The following is a 21,822-nucleotide window of genomic DNA, read 5'->3' as shown; positions in this document are numbered from 1 at the left end:
GGTTGTGATTTTCCTACCCATGGTAACATGGTAGTGCCTCTGGGGGCTGGATTAGTCGGATGCAGCGCTGCATCTCTCTGTGTGAACAGAACCAGCATGTGACTGTCTGCAGAGGGGTGAGGTGGGTCAGGGGGGGCCAGGTGCCAGTGTTTCTTTTGGGGTTTCATCACACTATTCTCATCTAATCCAAACACCAGCGGCGGCTCCAGGCACCAGCACTCCAAGTGCGTGCCTGGGGCGGCAAGCTGTGGGGGGCGCCCTGTCGCTCCCTGCGAGGGCGGCAGTCAGCCAGCCTTTGGCGGCTTGCCTGTGAGAGGTCCCCGGTCTCGCAGATTCGGCGGCAATTCGGCGGCAGGTATGCCGAATCCGCGGGACTGGGGACCTCCCGCAGGCAAGCCGCAGAAGGCAGCCCGCCTGCTGTGCTTGGGGCGGCAAAAAAGCTAGAGCCGCCCCTGCTAAACACCTTCCATATCTCAGAGGTAGTGAGCAAATACTGTAATAATGAATTAATAACACTTGGTGCTTAGTTTATTATTGTTCCTACACCTCTCCAAAGGTGTGCTGGGCCCTTTTCTATCCACCTGTCCTTAGGGACCAGGGCTGCAGTGACCCTGTGGATGGCATATGTCCAGTGCTCCTTGGCAGCGTGGCTCCAGAAGGAGTTGTGTTGCAACTGTCTGTCCTCGGGAGGCCATTCATTCACAGCTCAGTATGGGGGATGGGCCCCCACAAAGGTTACTGCCACTGGAGGGATGCCGTGTAGAGGCACCAGTCTCCACCCTGCCCCAACCACCAATGGGGCATTCCTGCAGTGCCGGGGATGGGGGGCTGTGGCATTGAGTTCCCCCCTACACGCCGATCGCAGGAGACGATCCAGCCCCCTGGCATGAGTGGCTGCAGCCAGGGTTCCGGAGGCTGGTTTGTTGGACAGGTGGAGCACGGATTTCTTGCAGAGTCTGTGTTGTCTCTGTTCTGCTGTTAGGCTCGGTGGGGCTGAGATATGTCTCTCTTCATGCATCCGGTGTCAGGCCTTAGTTTGTGTAAAACTTGGCAAAACCATTCAGTTCTCCACCCCTCACCCCCCAGCAGCCACAGAAACTAATATCCACAGATTCCACCCATTGGCCTGTTTAAGGCACTGCTATCTGCGCTTTCATTTATAACTCAGACAAATTTCCACGGTCCTCAGCCAGGTCTCGAATGTAACCTTTCATAAGACTTTTCCATGCAACCGCCCTACATTCAGAAGACTGGATGGACAATTATATTTATAGCTGCTTTTTGGCATGAGTTTAATGTTGTTCACTCCAGATGTTGTTCTGTGGCCTAGCTCCTAGATCTCTCCTCCTGAAAAAGCAGCCACTTTCCCAGAGACTCGGTTGCTGTGGTTAGACCAGGGCCTGGGCACTGGGCCACAGTTACATGTGGTTAGTTTCCAGTGAATGAAATGCTAGGGAGGAGTGTTTGTCATTGTTTTCAGCAGCAGCGACGTGGTAACCTGAAGCACAGACACCAGCACTGACTTTCATTCTTTCTTTCCAGTGACTCCAGTCATCTGGAGTACTGTGTTCAGTTTTGGGCCCCACGCTACAAGAAGGATGTGGAAAAATTGGAAAGAGTCCAGCGGAGGGCAACAAAAATGATTAGGGGGCTGGAGCACATGAGTTATGAGGAGAGGCTGAGGGAACTGGGATTGTTTAGTCTGCAGAAGAGAAGAATGAGGGGGATTTGATAGCTGCTTTCAACTACCTGAAAGGGGGTTCCAAAGAGGATGGATCTAGACTGTTCTCAGTGGTAGCAGATGACAGAACAAGAAGTAATGGTCTCAAGTTGCAGTGGGGGAGGTTTAAGTTGGATATTAGGAAAAACTTTTTCACTAGGAGGGTGGTGAAGCACTGGAATGGGTTACCTAGGGAGGTGGTGGAATCTCCTTCCTTAGAGGTTTTTAAGGCCCGGCTTGACAAAGCCCTGGCTGGGATGATTTAGTTGGGATTAGGTCCTGCTTTGAGCAGGGGGTTGGACTAGATACCTCCTGAGGTCCCTTCCAACCCTCATATTCTATGATTGTGGCTGCTGTTCCTATGAGCAGAAAGTTGGTTACGAGTCGCTTAGAGATGACCTCCCATCGGATGAGGCTTTAGCCCTCCCACAGGTTTCCAGAATTAACATCTGCATGATAAGCAGGGCTCAGACCTGTAGCCAGTTATTCCAAGTGGTGGGTTCCAGGCATAGTTGGGGGAATGGGATGGTCCCTTTGTGGCCACCTGCTGGAGGCCCTGCAGTCCTCCTACAACCTGCCCAGGAAAGGAGGCGTAGAGAGGCCTGATGGAAGCAGCCAATCCGAGGCCAGCAGGCGCAGATAAAAGGATTTGCCTGGCCTTAGAATTCGAAGGTCATTTCTGGCTGGGATCCGATGGGCAGCATGTGGCACGGCATGGTGCGGCTCTCCGCTCCAGCCATGGGATTTCACTGCATTTGCTAAAGCTGGGGGAGAGACCCTGAGAACTTCAACCTTGAGCTAAGGGGTGAAGACAAAGGGTCCATCTGGGACAGACATGCCAAACCTGCGGGGGGAAAACGCGGAAATTGGGCTTGTTTTTGGTTTAATTGGCTTGTGAGTTGCTTGTTGGCTAATTTGTGGCTTGTGGCTTGTTTGGCTTGTAGCTTGTTGCTTCTTTTTTTTTTTTTGATCGGCTCCAGGCAAGGGGGGCAAGCAGGGGAGAGAGTCAGGGGTGCACAGCGGGCCCACCCCAGTCCCAGACTGCACGCCCGGGGGATCTAGTCACACAGTGTGGGGGTTCTTAGGGATTGGCTTGTTTTGGCCTTGTTTTGAAATGGGATTCGTTTGATTTTTGGCTTATGGTGAAAGTCGGGGGGCTTATTTACCGGGTGAAAGTTGGCAACTGGGATCTGGGAAGCGGCCCAGGGAACTAGCAGCCACTAATTGCAGTGAGCAGTACGTGGCGGCCGTGGATAGGGTCCCTGGGTTGGAACCCAGCATAGTAGGCACTCCCGGGTTCCAAAGTGGTGTAAACCCTGAGAAAGGGACTAGACTCGTTGGGGAGCCCAAGCAAAGGGCTGAATTTACAGGGCCCAGAGCCAGGGCTGAAGGGTAGATAGGCAGTTCTGTTGGACTCTTTGCTACTCTGGAAGGAGTTCGTTTTGATTGTGTGACTAGGCTGGAGGAGTGAGCCACTCAAGATCTGCCAAGTGTGGTTGACCATCTATGGCAGGGGTAGGCAACCTATGGCATGCGTGCTGAAGGTGGCACACGAGCTGATTTTCAGTGGCACTCACACTGCCCGGGTCCTGGTCACCAGTCCGGGGGGCTCTGCATTTTAATTTAATTTTAAATGAAGCTTCTTAAACATTTTAAAAACCTTATTTACTGTACATACAACAATAATTTAGTTATATATTATAGACTTAGACAAAGAGACCTTCTAAAACATTAAAATATATTACTGGCACACGAAACCTTAAATTAGACTGAATAAATGAAGACTCGGCACACCACTTCTGAAAGGTTGCCGACCCCGAGCTATGGGGTGCCAGGAGTGGGAAAAGGCCTGAATATGGCACGCAGCAGCTGGAGACACCCAAGAAGAGAGTGGATCATTTCCCCCCCATAACAGGGATTCAGTTGAGTTATTTATAGCACTCATCGGAGAGGTTTCAGTGGCCCCTGTTCCTTGTTGTGCCAGGGAAAGTGGAGTTGTTAAAGCAAATGTTGTAATTTGCTGTGTGAATTGGTGGTAGCTGCTGTCTATAGGCAGTGACAAGTCTGGAACTCCCAAGAGAGGAATTTGAAGAAATGTGGAGGATGTTCCTTACTCTGTAAAACAATGTGCAATGCCAGTTCAGGAGCATCCGTTCAGCCTGGAAAAAGGTCATTGCTGGGAGTGGCACAGCTGGTTTGCTTTAGGAGCCACACCTCTTGGGTAAAAGATAACACACAACTTCCAGCTCTTTAGCCTTGTCCTTATCTCCTCGAGAGTCATTGTGATATGGTTACTAACAGACCACATTGGCTGGTGGAACACAATAGCAGATAACACACTGGTTGGGGTGCATTGCTGCTCTGTGCTGGTAAAATATGAACTGTTCACCTGGGTGTCATAGGCACTATACAGCTAATGGAGATTCTCTCTTTGCTCAAGTGGCGGAGGCCTGTGCTTTCGGATGGAATGGAGGAGATGGGTGAGGCGCCTGTTTGTCTTGTAACTGTTGCAATTGTGCCTGCAGTGTCTGCACCCCTCCACTCCACCCTTGCAAGTATTTCCAGTAGAGACCATAATGGTTTGGGCCATTTCCAAAAGTGGCCTTTGCTTTTGGCTGCCTTTGTTTTGGGGAGCAACATCTTGGGGTCCCAAAAACAGAGATCACTGTTCAACTATGGCCTGTAGAAATTGCCATGATGAGCAGTGTTAAAGTTCCTGTGGCAACCCAAGAAGCTTTCAGTCTGCTTTGGGCCCAGACTGAGCAGTCGGTGCTGTCCCCGGAGGAGAGGGGGGGTGTGCAGGGACCTAGACTCAGCTGCCCGTCCAGTCTGAGATTCAGGTGGCCACTGCCTTTGTTTCCGGGGCAGGTTTACTAAGCCCTGCTGTTTTCTAGTTCTACCTCACACCAAGGAAAGCACAACCCAAACAACAACTGTTGCCAGCTTCTGGCACTCTCTCCTAGTGAGCTTCTGCCTGAGGAATGGTTTCAGAGTAGCAGCCGTGTTCGTCTGTGTCAGCAAAAACAACGAGGAGTCCTTGTGGCACCTTGGAGACGAACACATTTATTTGGGCATAAGCTTTCGTGGGCTAGAACCCACTTCATCAGATGCATGGAGTGGAAAATACAGTAAGCAGTATATATATTACAGCACATGAAAAGATGGGAGTTGCCTTACCAAGTGGAGGGGTCAGTGCTAACGAGCCAATTCAATTAAGGTGGAAGTGGCCTATTCTCAACAGTTGACAAGAAGGGGTGAATACCAAGGAAGGGAAACTTACTTTTGTATTGCTAACGAGGCCAGTGCAATCAAGGTGGCCCATTTCTAACAGTTGACAAGAAGGTGTGATTATCAGCAGAGGGAAAATTACTTTTTGTAGTGACCCAGCCACTCCCAGTCTTTATTCAGGCCTAATTTGATGGTGTCCAGTTTGCAAATTAATTCCAGTTCTGCAGTTTCTCGTTGGAGGCTGTTTTTGAAGTTTTGTTGTTGAAGAATGGCCACTTTTCAGTCTGGGTGACCTTGAGGATGGCCAAGCTGGCAGAGTAAGGAATGCAGCCCGGCTTCTTAGCTGTGCTGTGATCAGGCTCCAGTGAAAGCGCACGGAGCTCTCCATGCCCCCATATAGCCCTCTGCAGAACTGGCGCCTTCCTCCCCTTTGCAGTCCCCATGCAGGCTACTCCCAGGGGCCCTGCTGAAGAGAAGGAGAGAGAGGAGTCCAGGAACTGGGAGCTTATTCTCAGCCTCTCCGAAATGTCAGCAGGTGTCACAGGTTTTGCGGTGCTGCCTGCTCCATATTGCCCCGTTCCTAGTTGAAAGGTCCCATTGTGGGGATATCAGCCAGCTCCCCTAACTCTCTGGGCTGCTCCCCACCTTGCAGCATCCAACTAGGCAGACCCTGCCCTCTGTGTAGGGCGCTGCTGGCTGTGGTCACCATCTCTGATGCTGCCCAGGTTCCTAAGTGTGCAGTGCTGGGCACTGAGGATCTGGGCAGCAGCATTGCCATGCTTAGGCTGGATTTCCTTTGTAACACCCTCTCTAGTAACAGCTCGCCCTTCTGTGCACGCGGCTTGTCTGAGCCTGGCTGGCTAACCACGCACTGTCTGGTTGAGTGATGCGGCTCTGGCTGTTCCGTGGAGCTGAATGTTGTTTCACTTTTCCCAGGCCCTGCCCACGCTCTGCTACTGCATTTCTGTTGGCTTGTTGATTTTCTTAAGGTTTTAGCATCTCTTATTTTCTTTATGATCATTTATCTCTTTGCGGCATTTACTGTGGGACTCGGCTCAGAATCCCCAAGGAGGGGTTCAGAGCAGCCCTCACTGTATAAAAGGAATGCAGCAAGTGTTCTGAAATAGCCTTCTCTGGGTGTGTAGCTTAGGTCTGCCCAGTGACTAATGGGGAACGTTTTATGGAGGGGAGTGTGACTTAGTGGTTAGAGGAGGGGAGCAGAAGTCAGGACTCCTGTTTTCTATTCCTAGCTCTGCCTCTGTCTCCCTCTGTGAGCTTGAGAAAGTCATGCTGACTGCTCTGTGCCTCAGTTTCCCCATTGTAAAATGAGGCAAAAGAATTTTTCTGTCTCACGAAAGGGGTGTAAGGATGAGTGAATTACTATTTAAAGCATTTGAGTTCCTTGAATGAAAGCATCTCTGCGAGCTGATTGTTATTACACTGCTGATGGCCTGCCCTAGTACCAGTAGTGGTGCAGAATTAACAATAGACCTAGGGCACCAGCATGTCGAGATTTTTATGGAGGGAGGTTGGGAGCTTGAGTCCCACTTGTCTAGAACTAATCCTGAGCCTCCAGGGAAGCTAATATGACGGGTAGGAGATCAGCCTGTGCGAGGACCACAGTGAGGTATGTGATTGGAACATGTTGGTGAATGAACGCCACACCACTGTGATACCAATGCTCCACACTAGCATCATGGCAGGGGGGCGTCTGCCACACACCACTAAGCCCGGGCACTGGGGTTCCAGTACACAGCTTGGGTCTCCCTGGCATTCCTCTCCTAAAAGTCCCCTCTTCCTGCTGCTCCTTGATGCTTGTCAGTATTCATTATCCCCCTCCCCCTCCTCAAATGGCTATTAAGTTCTCCTTTGCTGAATTCTAATGTGTGTGTTCTTCTCTGCAGAGGAAGAGAGGCACCTTCAGGCAAACAACCGGGACTTTAATCTGGAGTTCGAATATGCTGTAAGTAACAATCATATGTGTAATGCAGAACAATTGCCAGGGCTGCTTCATGGGACACCAGGTCACTTGCAAGGTTCCTTCCAATCGGAAGTGGATTGTGGGTATGTGGGTTTGTTATTGTAGGGTCACTCGTGCGCATGCTGGGGAGCGCTCTGTAAACAAAGTGCTGAAGTCTGTTTTAAAAAAAAAATCGTATAAAAATTCCTTGGACTTTATCAAAAGATCTACATGAGGCTGGTCACTGTCTGTCCCTGGCAGCCTTTCAGTAATGACATAGGGGTGCACGGGGGAACCTGGTTGGTCAGTAGAGTCAGGCACTGGGAGTTTCATCTCTGGCATCTGTTCTGCAAGCAGGGCACTAATAAAGGACCTGATCCTGCAAAACCATACCCTAGAGACGTCAGACCTGCAGCTAGGCTCATTGAGCTCACTCGGGTAGAGACTTGTGTGCCTGTTTGTAGGACTGGGCCCCAAGACTTTACAATAAGCTTCATGCTCACGGCAGCATGAACTGGATGTTTTTCAGTGGTTCTTTTTCATGCCTGGACCAAGCCAAACACCTGGGAGACTCGCATGGGACAGGACCGCTGCATGCACATTGAACGCACAATGTGCACACAGGGTGAAATGTGCAAGGCCTTTATACCACTTCTGCCCTTCGGTCTTGGTGATATGGGATTGGGAAGGTGCATTTTATGCATGTGGGACCTGGCAATGCAGGACTGGATGTGTGTTCCCAGCATACAGGGCTTGGTGATCCAGGATTGGGAGGATGCCGGGCTGGGATAGGACACTCTGTGCTCACGGGGCTGGGATGAGGATGTAGGAGGGAGGGAGCCTGTCCTGTCCTGATGGCCTCCCCCACCTGCTCTGACGAGAAGTGCAAGGGATGACCTTTGCCGGCCCGATCCTCCTTTTCCTCGACGCCCTCTCCGAGTTCAGAAGTGTGTGTGTGTGTGTGTGGGGGGGAGCAGCCTTTTCTGGTTCTGACATTAGTCTGATGTGTCATGTGGCCCAGCATCCCTGGAGCCCAGCATAGACCGAAGCTGAGAAATTCTAGAAGAATGTCTAGAAAGCCCAAGCCCTGGAGCATGCCAGAGTGGTGGGAAACCATAAAGCTGTCATGAAACCATGCTAGTGCAGTCTGACTTGCACAGAGCTGCACGTCATGCCCTGGGCTTTTTATTTCCAAATAAGTCCTGGTAAGTTTTCCGTTCATTACATCCATACTGGCAGGATGTATGGAAAAGAGCTGGCCTAGCCCAAAGTGACTTCAGACCCTATTTTTATCGGCATTTTGGGTGTGGCTGGAAACTCCAAGGAGGAGAGAGAGGCTCCTGGCTCCTTCCCCACAGACTTGACACTCCTAACATTGTTTGCAGTGTAGTTGTAGCCATGTGGGTCCCAGCATGTTAGAGACAAGGTGGATGAGGGAATGTCTTTTATTGGACCAACCTCTGTTGGTGAGGGAGACACGCTTTCCAGCTACACAGAGCTTTTCTTCAGGACTGTTCCAGCTACATACGAGGTGGACCAGATTGCTTAGCATAAGCGGTTAACATATTCTAAGGCACCCCTCAAGGTGAAGCGGCCCATTAACACCCCTACGGTCATAGGACAAAAAAGGGGAGGTTCTAAACTGTTCAGGACTAGGAACAGGAGCCTGCAATCCATGTAGAGAGTCAAACCCTGGCCTCCCAGGTGGGCACCGATGGTCCTGAATGCAGTGGCACTGCAGCAGCCAGGGGTGCAGTGCTGAGGGGATGAGCCTGGGGACCACAGAGCACTGCTCAGGGGCAGAGCAGGAGCGGGCTCAGCGGGAGCGAGACCGTGCGCAGTGGGCCCACGGGTGCGGAAAGGCAGCAGCTGCTGCTAACATCACTGGGCGATAGCATATGCAGCCCAGAGCACCTGGCTTTTATGTTTATGCCACGTGAGCTGTTTATGACGTGAACAGGTTGAACCGAGGAAGCTTCACGGTGCAATTCAGCTGCTCAGGGCAGTGGGCACCACAGCTGACATGGGCACTTTCAGGGGGGACCAGAGGGTAGTAGCCATTCCTCTCTCTGGCCCATATTGGCCGGCGCTGGTGTTGGCTCTCGAGCCCGGGAGTTGGAGCAGCTCTCTGGGCGCAGGAAAAGTTGCACTGCTGGCTCCTGCGTGATAGAAGGGCCAGCTAGGACAGACTAGCATGAAACCTGGTAACTCAGCAACGGGCTTAAGAAGAGTTGTAGCAGTGGGCTTCCTGTTTGAAGTTTGCAGCCGTGGGCAGGGTTCATTTGACTCTTTTATAGCTTAATAGGGCCATAAATTACAGTTCTAGAATAGGTTCTGTGTCTGGTCTGGGAGCACAGCCGGCGAGACGGTCATGGTTTTCTCAGGGCAGTGCATTCTCCCCAAGGAGTTGAGAGAGGGTAGGGGAGGAACTATGCAATATGGATTTGAGGGATTGTTGTATTCCAGACAAACACCCGCGTTGTATGGGGGCAGACGGCGGTCTGTGGGTTTAAGCCCTTCATCAAATGGAATGGTTTCTCCTGGCCTGACATCCCCAGGACAAAGACTGAGCAAAGGGTGGGAATGTCTTGTCCTTGTTTAGACTTATTGAGGGCTGGGCAGCTGGACTGTGCTGCAAAGCCAAGCCTGAGGTGGGGATCCTGGTAGTTATCTCCCTTCGCAGCGTGTTCTCCTCCTCCACACTCTGTGGAACAGTCATGCAGGAAGATGTGAGGGAGGAGCCGAGGAGGGTGAGAAATTCAGCTGTGTGTGGGGCAAGATGCCGACTGTTCGCAGAGTCATAACAAATTGGGCAATTGTGACGTCAGTCAAGACTCCTCCATATTCTCAGAAGAGCTGTCAGGAATGGCACTTCCCACCGTTTCAGACAGGCCCCATTAACACACCCAAGGGAACGCTCTGACCTTAAATAAACCTGTCGCACTTGGACTTGCAGAAAGCTTGCAGAAAGCTTTTGGTCGCCCATCCCCGCACAGATCATCTTCACTCCCAGTAAACGTGGCAAGAGGGCAAGCTACTGGGAACATGTTACCTTAGGACAGGATGTGGAGATAAAATTTCTAAACACCATTAATGACTGTGTCCTGGAGCCAGTCCTGGAACCCATAAGGGCAGAGGCAATTCTTGATTTAGTTCTAAGTGAAGCACAGGATCTGGTTGAAGACGTGAATACAGCTGAACCGCTCGGTAATCGCAACCATAATGTCATTGAAATTTGAACATCCTTGGTGGGGGAAATACCAAGAAAACCCTCCTTTTGAAAGATAAATGCTACTGTGGTGGAACTACACAAAAAGGAGGTGGCTAGTTAAACGGAAGTTAAAAGGAACAGTCACAGAGTGAAATGCCTGGAAGCTGCATGGAAACTTTTAAAAAACACAATAATAGAGGCTCAAACTATATGTATACCCCAAATTAAAAAAACAGTGAGGTCCAAAAAATGCCCCTCCCTGCCCCACGGCTAAACAATAGAGTAAAAGAGGCAGTTGGTGACAAAAAGTGAAGGCAGCAGGGGGCTGGACTCGATGACCTTTCAGGGTCCCTTCCAGTTCTAGGAGATAGGATGTCTCCATATATTAAAATATTATTAAAGACATTCTTTAAAAATTCAAAGTCAAATCCTATGGAGGAAAATAGAAAGGAACATAACCTCTGGCAAGGCAAGTGTAAAAGTATAATTAGGCAGGCTTAAAAGAATTTGAAGAGCAGCTAGCAAAAGATACAAAAACTAACAGCAATTTTATTGAAATATATCAGAAGCAGGAAGCCTGCCACACTGTCAATGGGGCAACTGGATGAGGGAGGTGCTGAAGGAGCACTCCTGGAAGATGAGGCCATTGTGTAGAAGCTAACAGAATTCTTTGCATTGGTCTTCACGATTGAGGATGTGAGGGAGATTCCCACACCTGAGCCAGTCTTTTTCAGTGACAAATCTGAGGAACTGTCCCAGACTGAGGTGTCATTAGAGGCGGTTTTGGAACAAATTGATAAATTACACAGTACTAAGTCACCAGGACCAGATGGCATTCACCCAAGAGTTCTGAAGGAACTCAAATGTGACATTTCAGAAGTATTAACTGTGGTATGTAACCAATCGCTGTAATCAGCCTCTGTACCAGACGACTAGGGCCCAATCAAATTCACAGTCCATTGTGGTCAATTTCATGGTCATAGGATTTTAAAATTAGCTAATTTCATGGTTTCAAATGTTCACATCTGAAATTTCATGGTGGTGTAACCATGAGGGTCCCAACCTAAAAGGGAGTCATACGGGGTCATAAAGTTGTAGGGGGCTTGCAGGATTGCCACCCTCACTTCTGCACTGCCGTCAGAGCAGCTGGGCAAGGTACCCATAGGTGGGTGTGATCTCCCCTCGAGAACAGCCCATGCAGGTGAAGAGGAATCCTGTCCTGCTCCAGCCCCACCGAGACTAGCAGCTGGAGCCCAGGGCACAGTAGGAGCCCCTGGCTGGGATACCGCCAGTCCTGCCCCTTCCCCTGCCGTCCAATAGCTAGATTTCACTGGGAAGATCTGATTTCACGGTCCTGACCTGTTTTACACAGCTGTGAATTTGGTATGGCCCTACAGATGACTGGTGGATAGCTAATGTAATGCTGATTTTTAAAGAAGCCACCAGAGGTGATCCTAACAATTACAGACTGGTAAGACTCACTTCAGTCCCAGGCAAACTGGTTGAAACTATAGTAAAAAAAACAAAATTATCAGACACAGAGATGAATATATGTTGGGGAAGAGTCAACACAACATTTATAAAGGGAAATCATGCCTCACCAATCTGTTAGAATTCTTTGAGGGGATCAACAAACGTGGACAAGGGGGATCCAGTGGCTATAGTGTACTTGGACTTTCAGAAAGCTTTTGACAAGGTCCCTCACCAAAGGCACTTAAGCAAAGGAAGCTGTCATGGGATAAGAGGGAAGGTTCTCTCATGGATCGGTAACTGGTTAAAAGACAGGAATCAAAGGGTAGGAATAAATGGTCAGTTTTCAGAATGGAGAGAGGTTAATAGTGGTGTCCCCCAGGGGTCTGTTCTGGGACCAGTCCTATTCAACATATTCATAAATGATCTGGAGAAAGGGGTAAACAGTGAGGTGGCAAAATTTGCAGATGATACAAAACTACTCAAGATAGTTAAATCCCAGGCAGACTGCGAAGAGCTACAAAAGGATCTCACAAAACTGGGTGACTACCAGAGGTCGATTATGATTTACTGAGGCTGTGGCCACAAAGAACATTTGGGCCCCTCACACTCTGGGTTCTAGGGGTGTCGGAGCCGGGGGGGCTATGGTCCCACCCACTTTTTAACATGAGCAGGCAGAAAGCTCAGCCCCTACTAGCAGCGCCAGCCTCTTCCCAGTGGGAGAGGGCTGAGGTGTGCCGTAGCTGCCCCCCCTTGGGGTCCTGCCCCCTGCTCCTCCTCACTTCCCCCAGGTCCCTAAGAGCCACCCAGGGAGCCTGGGCCACTGTGGGGAGCTCTGGACCCTCCACCTGTCCTGGGTGGCATGCCCCAGGGGGCAAGGACATGGGCTGGGTGCTGCTCTTGGGCACCCCGGCTCCCCGCCTGGGGCAGGTGGAGGGTCTGGGGCTCTCCACAGCAGCCCAGGCTCCCTGGGCAGCTCTTACCTTGCCCCGGTTCCAGCTTCCGGCCTGGCCGGGGTCTCGGTGGGAAGAGGAGCAGCAGGGGGTGGGACCCTGCCTGAAAGAGGAAGAGCAGGGATGGGGCCACAGTTCCGGCGCTGGTGGCCCTCCCTCCTTCTAGGCCCCCCAAATAGCCGGGGACCCATGGACCCATGCATTAATCCACCATTGGTGATGGCAACAAAATGGCAGATGAAATTCAGTGTTGATAAATGTAAAGGAATGCACATTGGAAAACATAATCCCAACTATACCTATGAAATGACGGGGTCTAAATTAGTTGTTACCACTCAAGAAAGGGATCTTGGAGTCATTGTGGATAGTTCTATGAAAACATCCTCTCAATGTGCAGCATTATTCAAAAAAAGCTAACTGGATATTAGGGACAATTAGGGAAGTGCTAGATAATAAGACAAAAAATATCATAATGCCACTATGATACGCCCACACCTTGAATACTGCGTGCAGTTCTGGACAACCCATCTTAAAAAAAGATATATTTGAGTTGAAATTAAATAAAGAGAAGGGCAATAAGAATGATTAGGGGATGGAACAACTTCCATATGAGGAGAGATTAATAAGACTGGGACTGTTCAGCTTGGAAAAGAGGCGACTAAGGGGGGATATGATAGAGGTCTGTAAAATCATGACTGGAGAAAGTGAATAAGCAAGTGTTATGTTACCCTTCGTGTAACATAAGAACCCAGTGTCACCTAATGAAATTAATAGGTAGCAGGTTTAAAACAAACAAAAGGAAGTATTTCTTCACACAATGTACAGTCAACCTGTGGAACTCCTTGCTAGGGGATGTTGTGAAGGGCAAAACTATAACTGGGCTCAAAAAAGAACTAGATCAGTTCCTGGAGGATAGGTCCATCAATGGCTATTAGCTAAGATGGTCAGGGACACAACCCCATGTCCTGGGTGTCCCTAAATCTCTGACTGCCAGAAGCTGGGACTGGATGACAGGGGATGGATCACTCGATAAATTGCCCTGTTCTGTTTATTCCCTCTGAAGCACCTGGCACTGGCTACTGTTGGAAGACAGGACACTGGGCTAGATGGACTCTTGGTCTGACCCAGCATGGCCGTTGTTCTGTTTTTATGTGCTGTAGGGACTATCCTGCGTTGGCTTCAGGGACGTGGGCTGGAGGATCTGGTAGGTCTCTTCTGTCTCTCTGTGTAAATGGTGATGGTACCCACTGGAGAAGGAGGTGACAAAGTAATTCTTATCCAGATAGTACAGTGCCCCTTACCCACACCCTGGAAGGAAGGCCTAATGTTACCAACAGCGGGGAAGCCTTTTGCTGCTGTACAGCGCTGGTGGTTCCTGCAAACAAAGGCAGTACCATTTAGAGTGACGGGGCCGGCTCTGGGCATGGTTGAGCATGGCAGTGGTTTGTGGGGTTCATTGTGAAGACACAGGTTCATCATGAGACTTGTGCCCCCAAAGTGGCCCAGGCCTGACCTTTCCTTGGCCTCATGCTGCACAATGAGAGACCAGTGGCTTGAAATAACTAAAGCAAACCAAATCGTGTGCCGTGTCAACTGCAGTATTAAAAACAAACTGACATGCTTTATCCTGGCACCAACGAGGGGAACCGCAATGCCACGTGGGATCCCACCCTAGCTAGAAATCAAGCTGATGAAGTAAAAAGTAGCGGGAATGAAACAGACTGCAGGGACCCTTAGCACAGGAGTGAAAAATAGAGAAATTGGTCTCTGGTCTGCCGAAAAAAAGGGTCAAATCCTGATGCCATGTTTACTCAGTTCTCACATGGGCCAGTTCCCCCGACAGCAGAAGGGGTTTTGTCTGCATACGGATTGAGTGAAAATGAAGTAAAGAGCTCAGGGCTTGAACCAGTGAGATTCAAGAGACTTTATTAAGGTTAATTTTGGAGGCAGCTTAGCCCCGCTGCCACTTCCCCGGTACAAAGTCAGTGTGGATTCCTCCAGGGTGGACCTCCCTACCCTACCCCACCCCTCCCCACCCCTTTGAGCACCTGCCGATGGGCCTGTCTCGTGATTGTTGTGACGTGGTTGTACAGCGCGTGTGGAGGAGGTCATCTCCTTTGCTGGATTTTAGTGTTTGCTCTGACTCAGATTCTCCTTCCAGTTGTCTGGCTTCACTCTGGAATTCAGCACAGCTGTGTGGAGACGTCACTGGGGGCTGCACAAACAGCTCTGAAATTGGGTATCCAAGAACTGGAAAGGAAATGCAGGGCCCCTGAGGCAAAGGCAAATTTCAGCTTGGGTCAGGAACTGATTCTAATGTCAGATCAGTAATGAACCTGGAGCCCTTAATGTACAGCCCGCAGCCAGTGTCTGGCCATCTGTGCCTCTGGGGTCTGGCTATGTTTTTCTATTCCTACATCCCCGATAAGGCCTCTAGAGAAGTCCGAGGGAGCCTTGTAACTGCCTGTGATAACTACATGTGGCACTGGCCTGAGCCGCAGCTGGGGTGTCTCATCTCTGTGCACTGCGGTGGGAAGGAGGAGCAGAGCCAACGCTCTCAGGACGTGAGAACGAGGGCGCAAGATGGGACTTCCACATGGGCCACCGTCGGCGTGTGCAAGCCGGCCACACCGTGTGCCCTTTGGTCCAGCACTGAGCCAGAGAATGCTGCTGAGATATGGGCCTACGTCTGTGACACCCCCATCCCCCATGACTGTAGTGGGGAAAGTGGCCGGGAAGCCAAGGCTTCTGGCGCACTCTGCTCCGGAAGGGCAGGCGATCTAGCAGTTACAGCAGAGGGCAGACATCTCTTTCCACGTCTAGGAGGGAGTCCAGTTGTCACAGCAGAAGCCTAGGAAACGGGGCACTCTTGGGATTTGTTTGTGGTGCTGGGATGGGTTGGGGGGCATGTGGCCTCATAGTTAGAACAGGTGACTGGGAGACAAGGCTCCTGCGTTCTACTCCTGGCCATGTCACTGACTTACTTCGTCACCTTGGACAAGTAGCACCACTTCTTTGTGCCTCAGTTTCCCCCTCTGTAAAATGAAGATAATACTAATACCTCTTTGGGTGATTGCACAGGTTAAATAGTGTTTGTAAAGCACATTGAGATCCTCAGGTGAAAGGTCCGATATAAATACAAAGTGTAGGCAATACATTTTCCTAAGGATTTTCCTGGACACTCAACGTGGGATTAGACTGTAGAACTCACTGCCATAGGATGACAGTGAAGCAAAGAATTTAGCAAAATTGAAAGAGGTTTTGGATGGTTACATTATAACAAAAATTCCCAGTTATAAAAGTTAATGCTAAAAGCCTTTTTGGAAGGGAGATAAAACCTACTACGTCAGGTCTTAGGCCAATCTCTATTATGAATTAGGATCAGACCTTCATGGGGTCAGATTATCCCAAATCTACCCACAGCGGGGTTTCTTGAACCTTCCTTTGGTGCGTCTGATGCTGGACATTCTCAGGGGCTGGCCTAGATGGACCTTGGGTCTGTTCAGTCTGCCAGTCCTTGTGTTCCTCCTGGATTCTAGTTCTCTGTGCTGGATGCAGTGTTCAATATCCCCTGCTCTGTAGGCCCTTCTGTTTTTTCCATGCACCCTGCATTCGTGTGATCAGGGCTGAACGCTCTACGTGGGGGAAGTCACGTCCCTTTGTCCTGGGTTACTGCAGCTAAAAGGAAAACAGTGACATTAGTCTCCAGCATTTTTGCCGCATGGCACCCCGGGAAGGCCACTGTGGCAGTGCAGCTGCATTGATGCCCATGCATTGTAGGGAGCAGTGAGCCTGCCCCTAGCAGCATGTCAGCTACAGCTGTAGCTGGGTTGCTGTTTAGACACAATTTTCCAAATGTTATAAAGGAACCTCAGGGCTGGTATTGCAAATACAGAGGAGTCGCTCTTCTGACTGCTCTCCGGTCGGCCACACCCTGCCCTTGCTGGGATTCCGCCTTCAGCTCATCTCATCGGAACCGTAACAGCAGCTAAATGCGTCTCCTGTTTCCAGTTACTTTTATAGTGAGGCAGTATTAGCTTGTTTGTCCAGAGAACAAAGGCAGAAGCCATCTGCTGAGTGTTTGCCGATGGCCTGACATCACAAGCGGAAGGGTTCTGAAGACTTGCCTGCTATAACAACTCCTCCGTCAAAGCCAGATTCGTTTAGCCACGGTCCTGAGCTGGTTGTAGGAACAGCATGTGCATGAGGGATTGATTTCAGGGGAGTCACGCTCATTCACAGTAGATTGGAAAAAAAAAATACTGGTGCTGTCACTGTCATATCACGCTTCTCATCTGTAGATCTCAAAGCACTTTACTAAGGTGTGTAGCTGCTGTTATTCCTATCCAGCATCGGGGAAACTGAGGCACAGATCTGGGAGGTGACTTGCCCAAGCTCACACTGCAAGTCAGTGCCGTGCCTGAGCTGGCAGGTGTCCCATCCCTCTGGATCATGCTGCTTTCGTAGCGGCTCAGGGTTCGTTAATATTTGTGGCTGTAGAGGTGAACTGAATGGTGGTATAAAGGAGCCTCATAGCAATGATTTGAGTCCACACTAGCGGTCTCCTCTCTGTAGCCTTGTTAATATATTTGCTTGGGGTTACACCCTGACATAGTCCTTTGTGAGAGTCTCTTGCTGAAGCTAGTGTAATGGAATGCTAAACTGTATTATTCTGTTTAGCTACTATGTAGTACTACTGTGTGTACAATTTAAATGAACCTCAGCCGTACCTGACAGAGCATTGAAAGAGCATATGATGAACACATCTGGTGTGTTTCTCATTTAGAAGCAAGCTCTGTAGCCAGCCCATATCTGGTAGAGAAGTACAAAACATGGTGTCAGGAGTAAACTAAGAACAGAAACAGAAGGAACAAAGCAACAAAGATTGCAGGATCTAATCAACATGCTACTCTTCAGTGCCCCAGAAAACTTCAGCTTTGACACACCTTCACAACGGACAGACTAGATGCAATATTTTGCAAGATTTCAAATTGCAAACAAACTCCACAAAGACACCGGAGATACACAGGTATCAACTTTAATTTATGCTATGGAGAAGCAGGCAGAGCATATCTTTAAATCCTTTGACTTTACTGAAGACAGTCACAAAGATGACTATGAAAAGGTTCTGGCTATGTTTGATCCATACTATACCTTAGAGAAGTATGGTTTATGAAAGAGCATGTTTCCAACAGAGAATCCACGGAGCAGAGGAAAATATTGAAAATTGTATATAAGGTCTGCATACATTGGCTGAAAACTGTAATTTGAGGAATGCAAAACATGAAAATATCAGAGACAGGCTGATTATGGGGTTAATAGAAAAAAACCTTTCATGGCAGCTTCAGCTGAAGTGAGATATAACCTTAGCTGCAGCTATACAGATAGCAAAACATTCTAAACTGATGAAACAGCAAAACTTAGAGAAACTGGACAGATTTGAAAAACCTGAAACTAGTTTAGAAACTGTAAACAGACACTGGAGTGTTAAAACCCCTGAGGCAAGGAGAGAGAATTCCCAGGCTAAGAGGAACAAATGCCAGTCTACATGTACAAGGTATGGAAAAAGTCATATCCCAAGAGCATCCGAGGCACACGGTGTAATAAATGCATGAAACATGGACATTTTGCAGCTGTTTGCTGCACCAAAGCAACGAGGGAGTTGACTCATATTACAGGGATCTACTCATGTTTCTGTGATCTATCACTTGTGATGTCTCAGAGCCTGCCTGGAGAGTGAAACTGAATATTCATGGCAAGACTATTAATGTTAAAATTGACTCAGGAGCTGATGTCACAGTCATCTCAGAAGGGACTTACAATCACCTGCAACCCCTCCCAGAGCAGAAGTCACCTGACTGGCTCTGACTGGCCTTGGAGGGATTTTGAACTGCGTGGGCCAGTTCACCACGGAAACAAAGACAAAAGCTGTGCATTGAATATACACGATCAAAGGACCACGGACCAAAAGCCTTCTCAGCATCAGTATGGCAGCCATGATGGGCCTAGTGAGAAAGGTAGAAGAACTTGATGGAATATTTGGTGAAATTGGGATTTTGAAAGAAGATCCAGTACAAATCACCTTTAGGGACAATGCCGAATCATACAGCGTACATACACCTCGCAGGATTCCTATCCCATTACTTCATAGAGTGGAGACTGAGTTAAAGAACATGGAGCAGATTGGCATAACTGAGAAAATCTCTGAGCCAAAAGCAACGTGTGCCCCAGTGATACCAGTTACAAAGAAAAATGGAAAAATATGAATCTGTGTGGATCTTAAAAGAGTTAATGAAGCAGTTGTGAGAGAAAAATATCTCCTCCCAACACTGGACGGCTTCCTCCCCAAGGTGAAACAGCTACAGTATTCTCCAATTCTTTAACCAAAGAAAGTGCTAAACTGACTATATTTAAGACACCCTTTGGGAAGTTTTGCTTGTGAAGATCATCTTTTGGGATGACCACTGCACCTGAAATTTTCCAGAGAAGGATGGCAGAACTGTTAACAAACACAAATGGAGTTGTAGTTTTTATGGACAGCATTTTGATATATGGACCTTTGATGGAAGAACACAACAAAACTCTCAATGAAGCCCTAAGCCCAATCAGTCAGTCTGGACTGAAGGTAAACAAGGAAAAATGTGTTTTCCACCTACCCCAAATTGATTTTTTGGAACAGACAATAAACAGGTGGAATCAGTCCTAGCCTTGAGAAAGTAAAAGCAATTTGAGAATTGAATGCACCAACTAACGTACCAGAACTGAGGTGTATCCTGGGGGTGGTAAATTACCGTGGTCGATACCTACACGACCGTTCTACACAAACAAAACCACTGCATGAACTGTTAAAGTCCAACACACTTTGACTCTGGGGGGCAAATCAATAAATTGCCTTAAAACAGTAAAAGAAATTATCTCAACAGCTCCTGTTCTCAACTACTACGATGTGAACAAACCCACAACGGTTGGTGCGGATGCAAGCAGATCTGGTGTCTTGTTCCAACAACATGGCTCAGAGTGGAATCCAGCTGCATTTTGCTCTCACTCACTCACTCACTCACTCACAGAAGCAGAAAAACGATATGTACAGATTGAGAAGGAATGCCTGGCAAGAGTATGGACATGTGAGAACTTTTACGGATATCTGTGTGTGGACAGGATTCATTTACACTGTTAACAGACCATAAATCACGTGTAACCCCTCATTAACGGAGAAGACCTGAACCAAGCACTGCTGAGATGCCAGCATCCATTGTTAAGGTTAATATGATTTAACCCAATTGCTCCGTATGTTCCTGGGAACAATCTGGCAGTAGCAGACACTCTGTCACAGACCCCAGCATCCTGCACTCTGTGAGCTCAAAGATGATGTAAAGGTGTACGTGGATGCATACAGACCAGTATCAGGAAGGAGACTACACCAGTTACAAAAAGCAACCTTGACAGACACGCAACTTCAGGAAAGTCTAAGGCCTTGGCTACACTCGTGGATTCACAGCGCTGCCGAGGCAGCGCTGTGAAGCGCAAGTGTAGTCGCGCCGCCAGCGCTGCGAGAGCTCTCTGTAGAGCTGTATGTACTCCACCTCTCCGAGGGCAAAAAACTATTATGTACATAGTTTAGTCCTATTCAGTGTCTACTCGGCGCTTCTTGGCTTGTCTCTTGTATTCATTAAATGGAGCATCTCTTGTCACTGTCCAGCAATAGTCTGCAAGCATTGATGGGCTCCATTTGCCTTGATAGCGTTTCTCCATTGTTGCAATGTCCTGGTGAAATCGCTCGCCGTGCTCGTCGCTCACTGCTCCGCAGTTCGGTGGAAAAAAATCTAGATGAGAGTGCAAAAAATGTATCTTTAGTGACATGTTGCAACCAAGGCTTTTGTATGCCTTGAGGAGGTTTTCCACCAACAACCTGTAGTTGTCTGCCTTGTTGTTTCCGAGAAAATTTATTGCCACTAACTGGAAGGCTTTCCATGCCGTCTTTTCCTTGCCACGCAGTGCATGGTCAAATGCATCATCTCGAAGAAGTTCACGAATCTGAGGATCAACAAAGACACCTTCCTTTATCTTAGCTTCACTTAACCTTGGAAATTGTCCACGGAGGTACTTGAAAGCTGCTTGTGTTTTGTCAATGGCCTTGACCAAGTTCTTCATCAGACCCAGCTTGATGTGTAAGGGTGGTAACAAAATCTTCCTTGATTCAACAAGTGGTGGATGCTGAACACTTTTCCTCCCAGGCTCCAATGACTGTCGGAGTGGCCAATCTTTCTTGTTGTAGTGGGAATCTCTTGCACGACTATCCCATTCGCAGAGAAAACAGCAGTACTTTGTGTATCCAGTCTGCAGACCAAGCAAGAGAGCAACAACCTTCAAATCGCCACAAAGCTGCCACTGATGTTGGTCATAGTTTATGCACCTCAAAAGTTGTTTCGTGTTGTCATAGGTTTCCTTCATATGGACTGCATGACCAACTGGAACTGATGGCAAAACATTGCCATTATGCAGTAAAACAGCTTTAAGACTCGTCTTCGATGAATCAATGAACAGTCTCTACTCATCTGGATCGTGAACGATGTTGAGGGCTGCCATCACACCATCGATGCTGTTGCAGGTTACAAGATCACCTTCCATGAAGAAGAATGGGACAAGATCCTTTTGACGGTCACGGAACATGGAAACCCTAACATCACCTGCCAGGAGATTCCACTGCTGTAGTCTGGAGCCCAACAGCTCTGCCTTACTCTTGGGTAGTTCCAAATCCCTGACAAGATCATTCAGTTCACCTTGTGTTATGAGGTGTGGTTCAGAGGAGGAGGATGGGAGAAAATGTGGGTCTTGTGACATTGATGGTTCAGGACCAGAAGTTTCATCCTCTTCCTCTTCCTCGTCTGACTCAAGTGAGAATGATTCTGGTGCATCAGGAACCGGCAGTCCTTCTCCGTGGGGTACTGGGCGTATTGCTGATGGAATGTTTGGATAATGCACAGTCCACTTTTTCTTCTTTGACACACCTTTCCCAACTGGAGGCACCATGCAGAAGTAACAATTGCTGGTATGATCTGTTGGCTGTCTCCAAATCATTGGCACTGCAAAAGGCATAGATTTCCTTTTCCTGTTCAACCACTGGCGAAGATTTGTTGCACAAGTGTTGCAGCATATGTGTGGGGCCCACCTCTTGTCCTGATCTCCAATTTTGCAGCCAAAATAAAGGTGATAGGCTTTCTTAACCATAGTGGTTATACTGCGTTTTTGTGATGCAAAAGTCACTTCACCACAAACATAG

General features: G+C 48.7%; 1 protein-coding gene across 1 annotated transcript in view; it reads left to right on the top strand.

Moving 5' to 3' along the window:
* Positions 1–21,822, top strand: part of LOC135880274 (phospholipid-transporting ATPase FetA-like) — a 109,530-nt gene that overhangs the window by 19,538 nt on the left and 68,170 nt on the right. Inside the window, exon 3 of the mRNA XM_065406512.1 lies at positions 6,853–6,911. Within this exon, the coding sequence (XP_065262584.1) occupies positions 6,853–6,911 (59 nt within the window). The remainder of the gene's footprint in view (positions 1–6,852; positions 6,912–21,822) is intronic.

Source organism: Emys orbicularis, chromosome 6, assembly GCF_028017835.1.
Source record: "Emys orbicularis isolate rEmyOrb1 chromosome 6, rEmyOrb1.hap1, whole genome shotgun sequence".
Taxonomy (NCBI): Eukaryota; Metazoa; Chordata; order Testudines; family Emydidae; genus Emys; species Emys orbicularis.
This window is presented reverse-complemented; position numbering and strand designations above follow the sequence as displayed.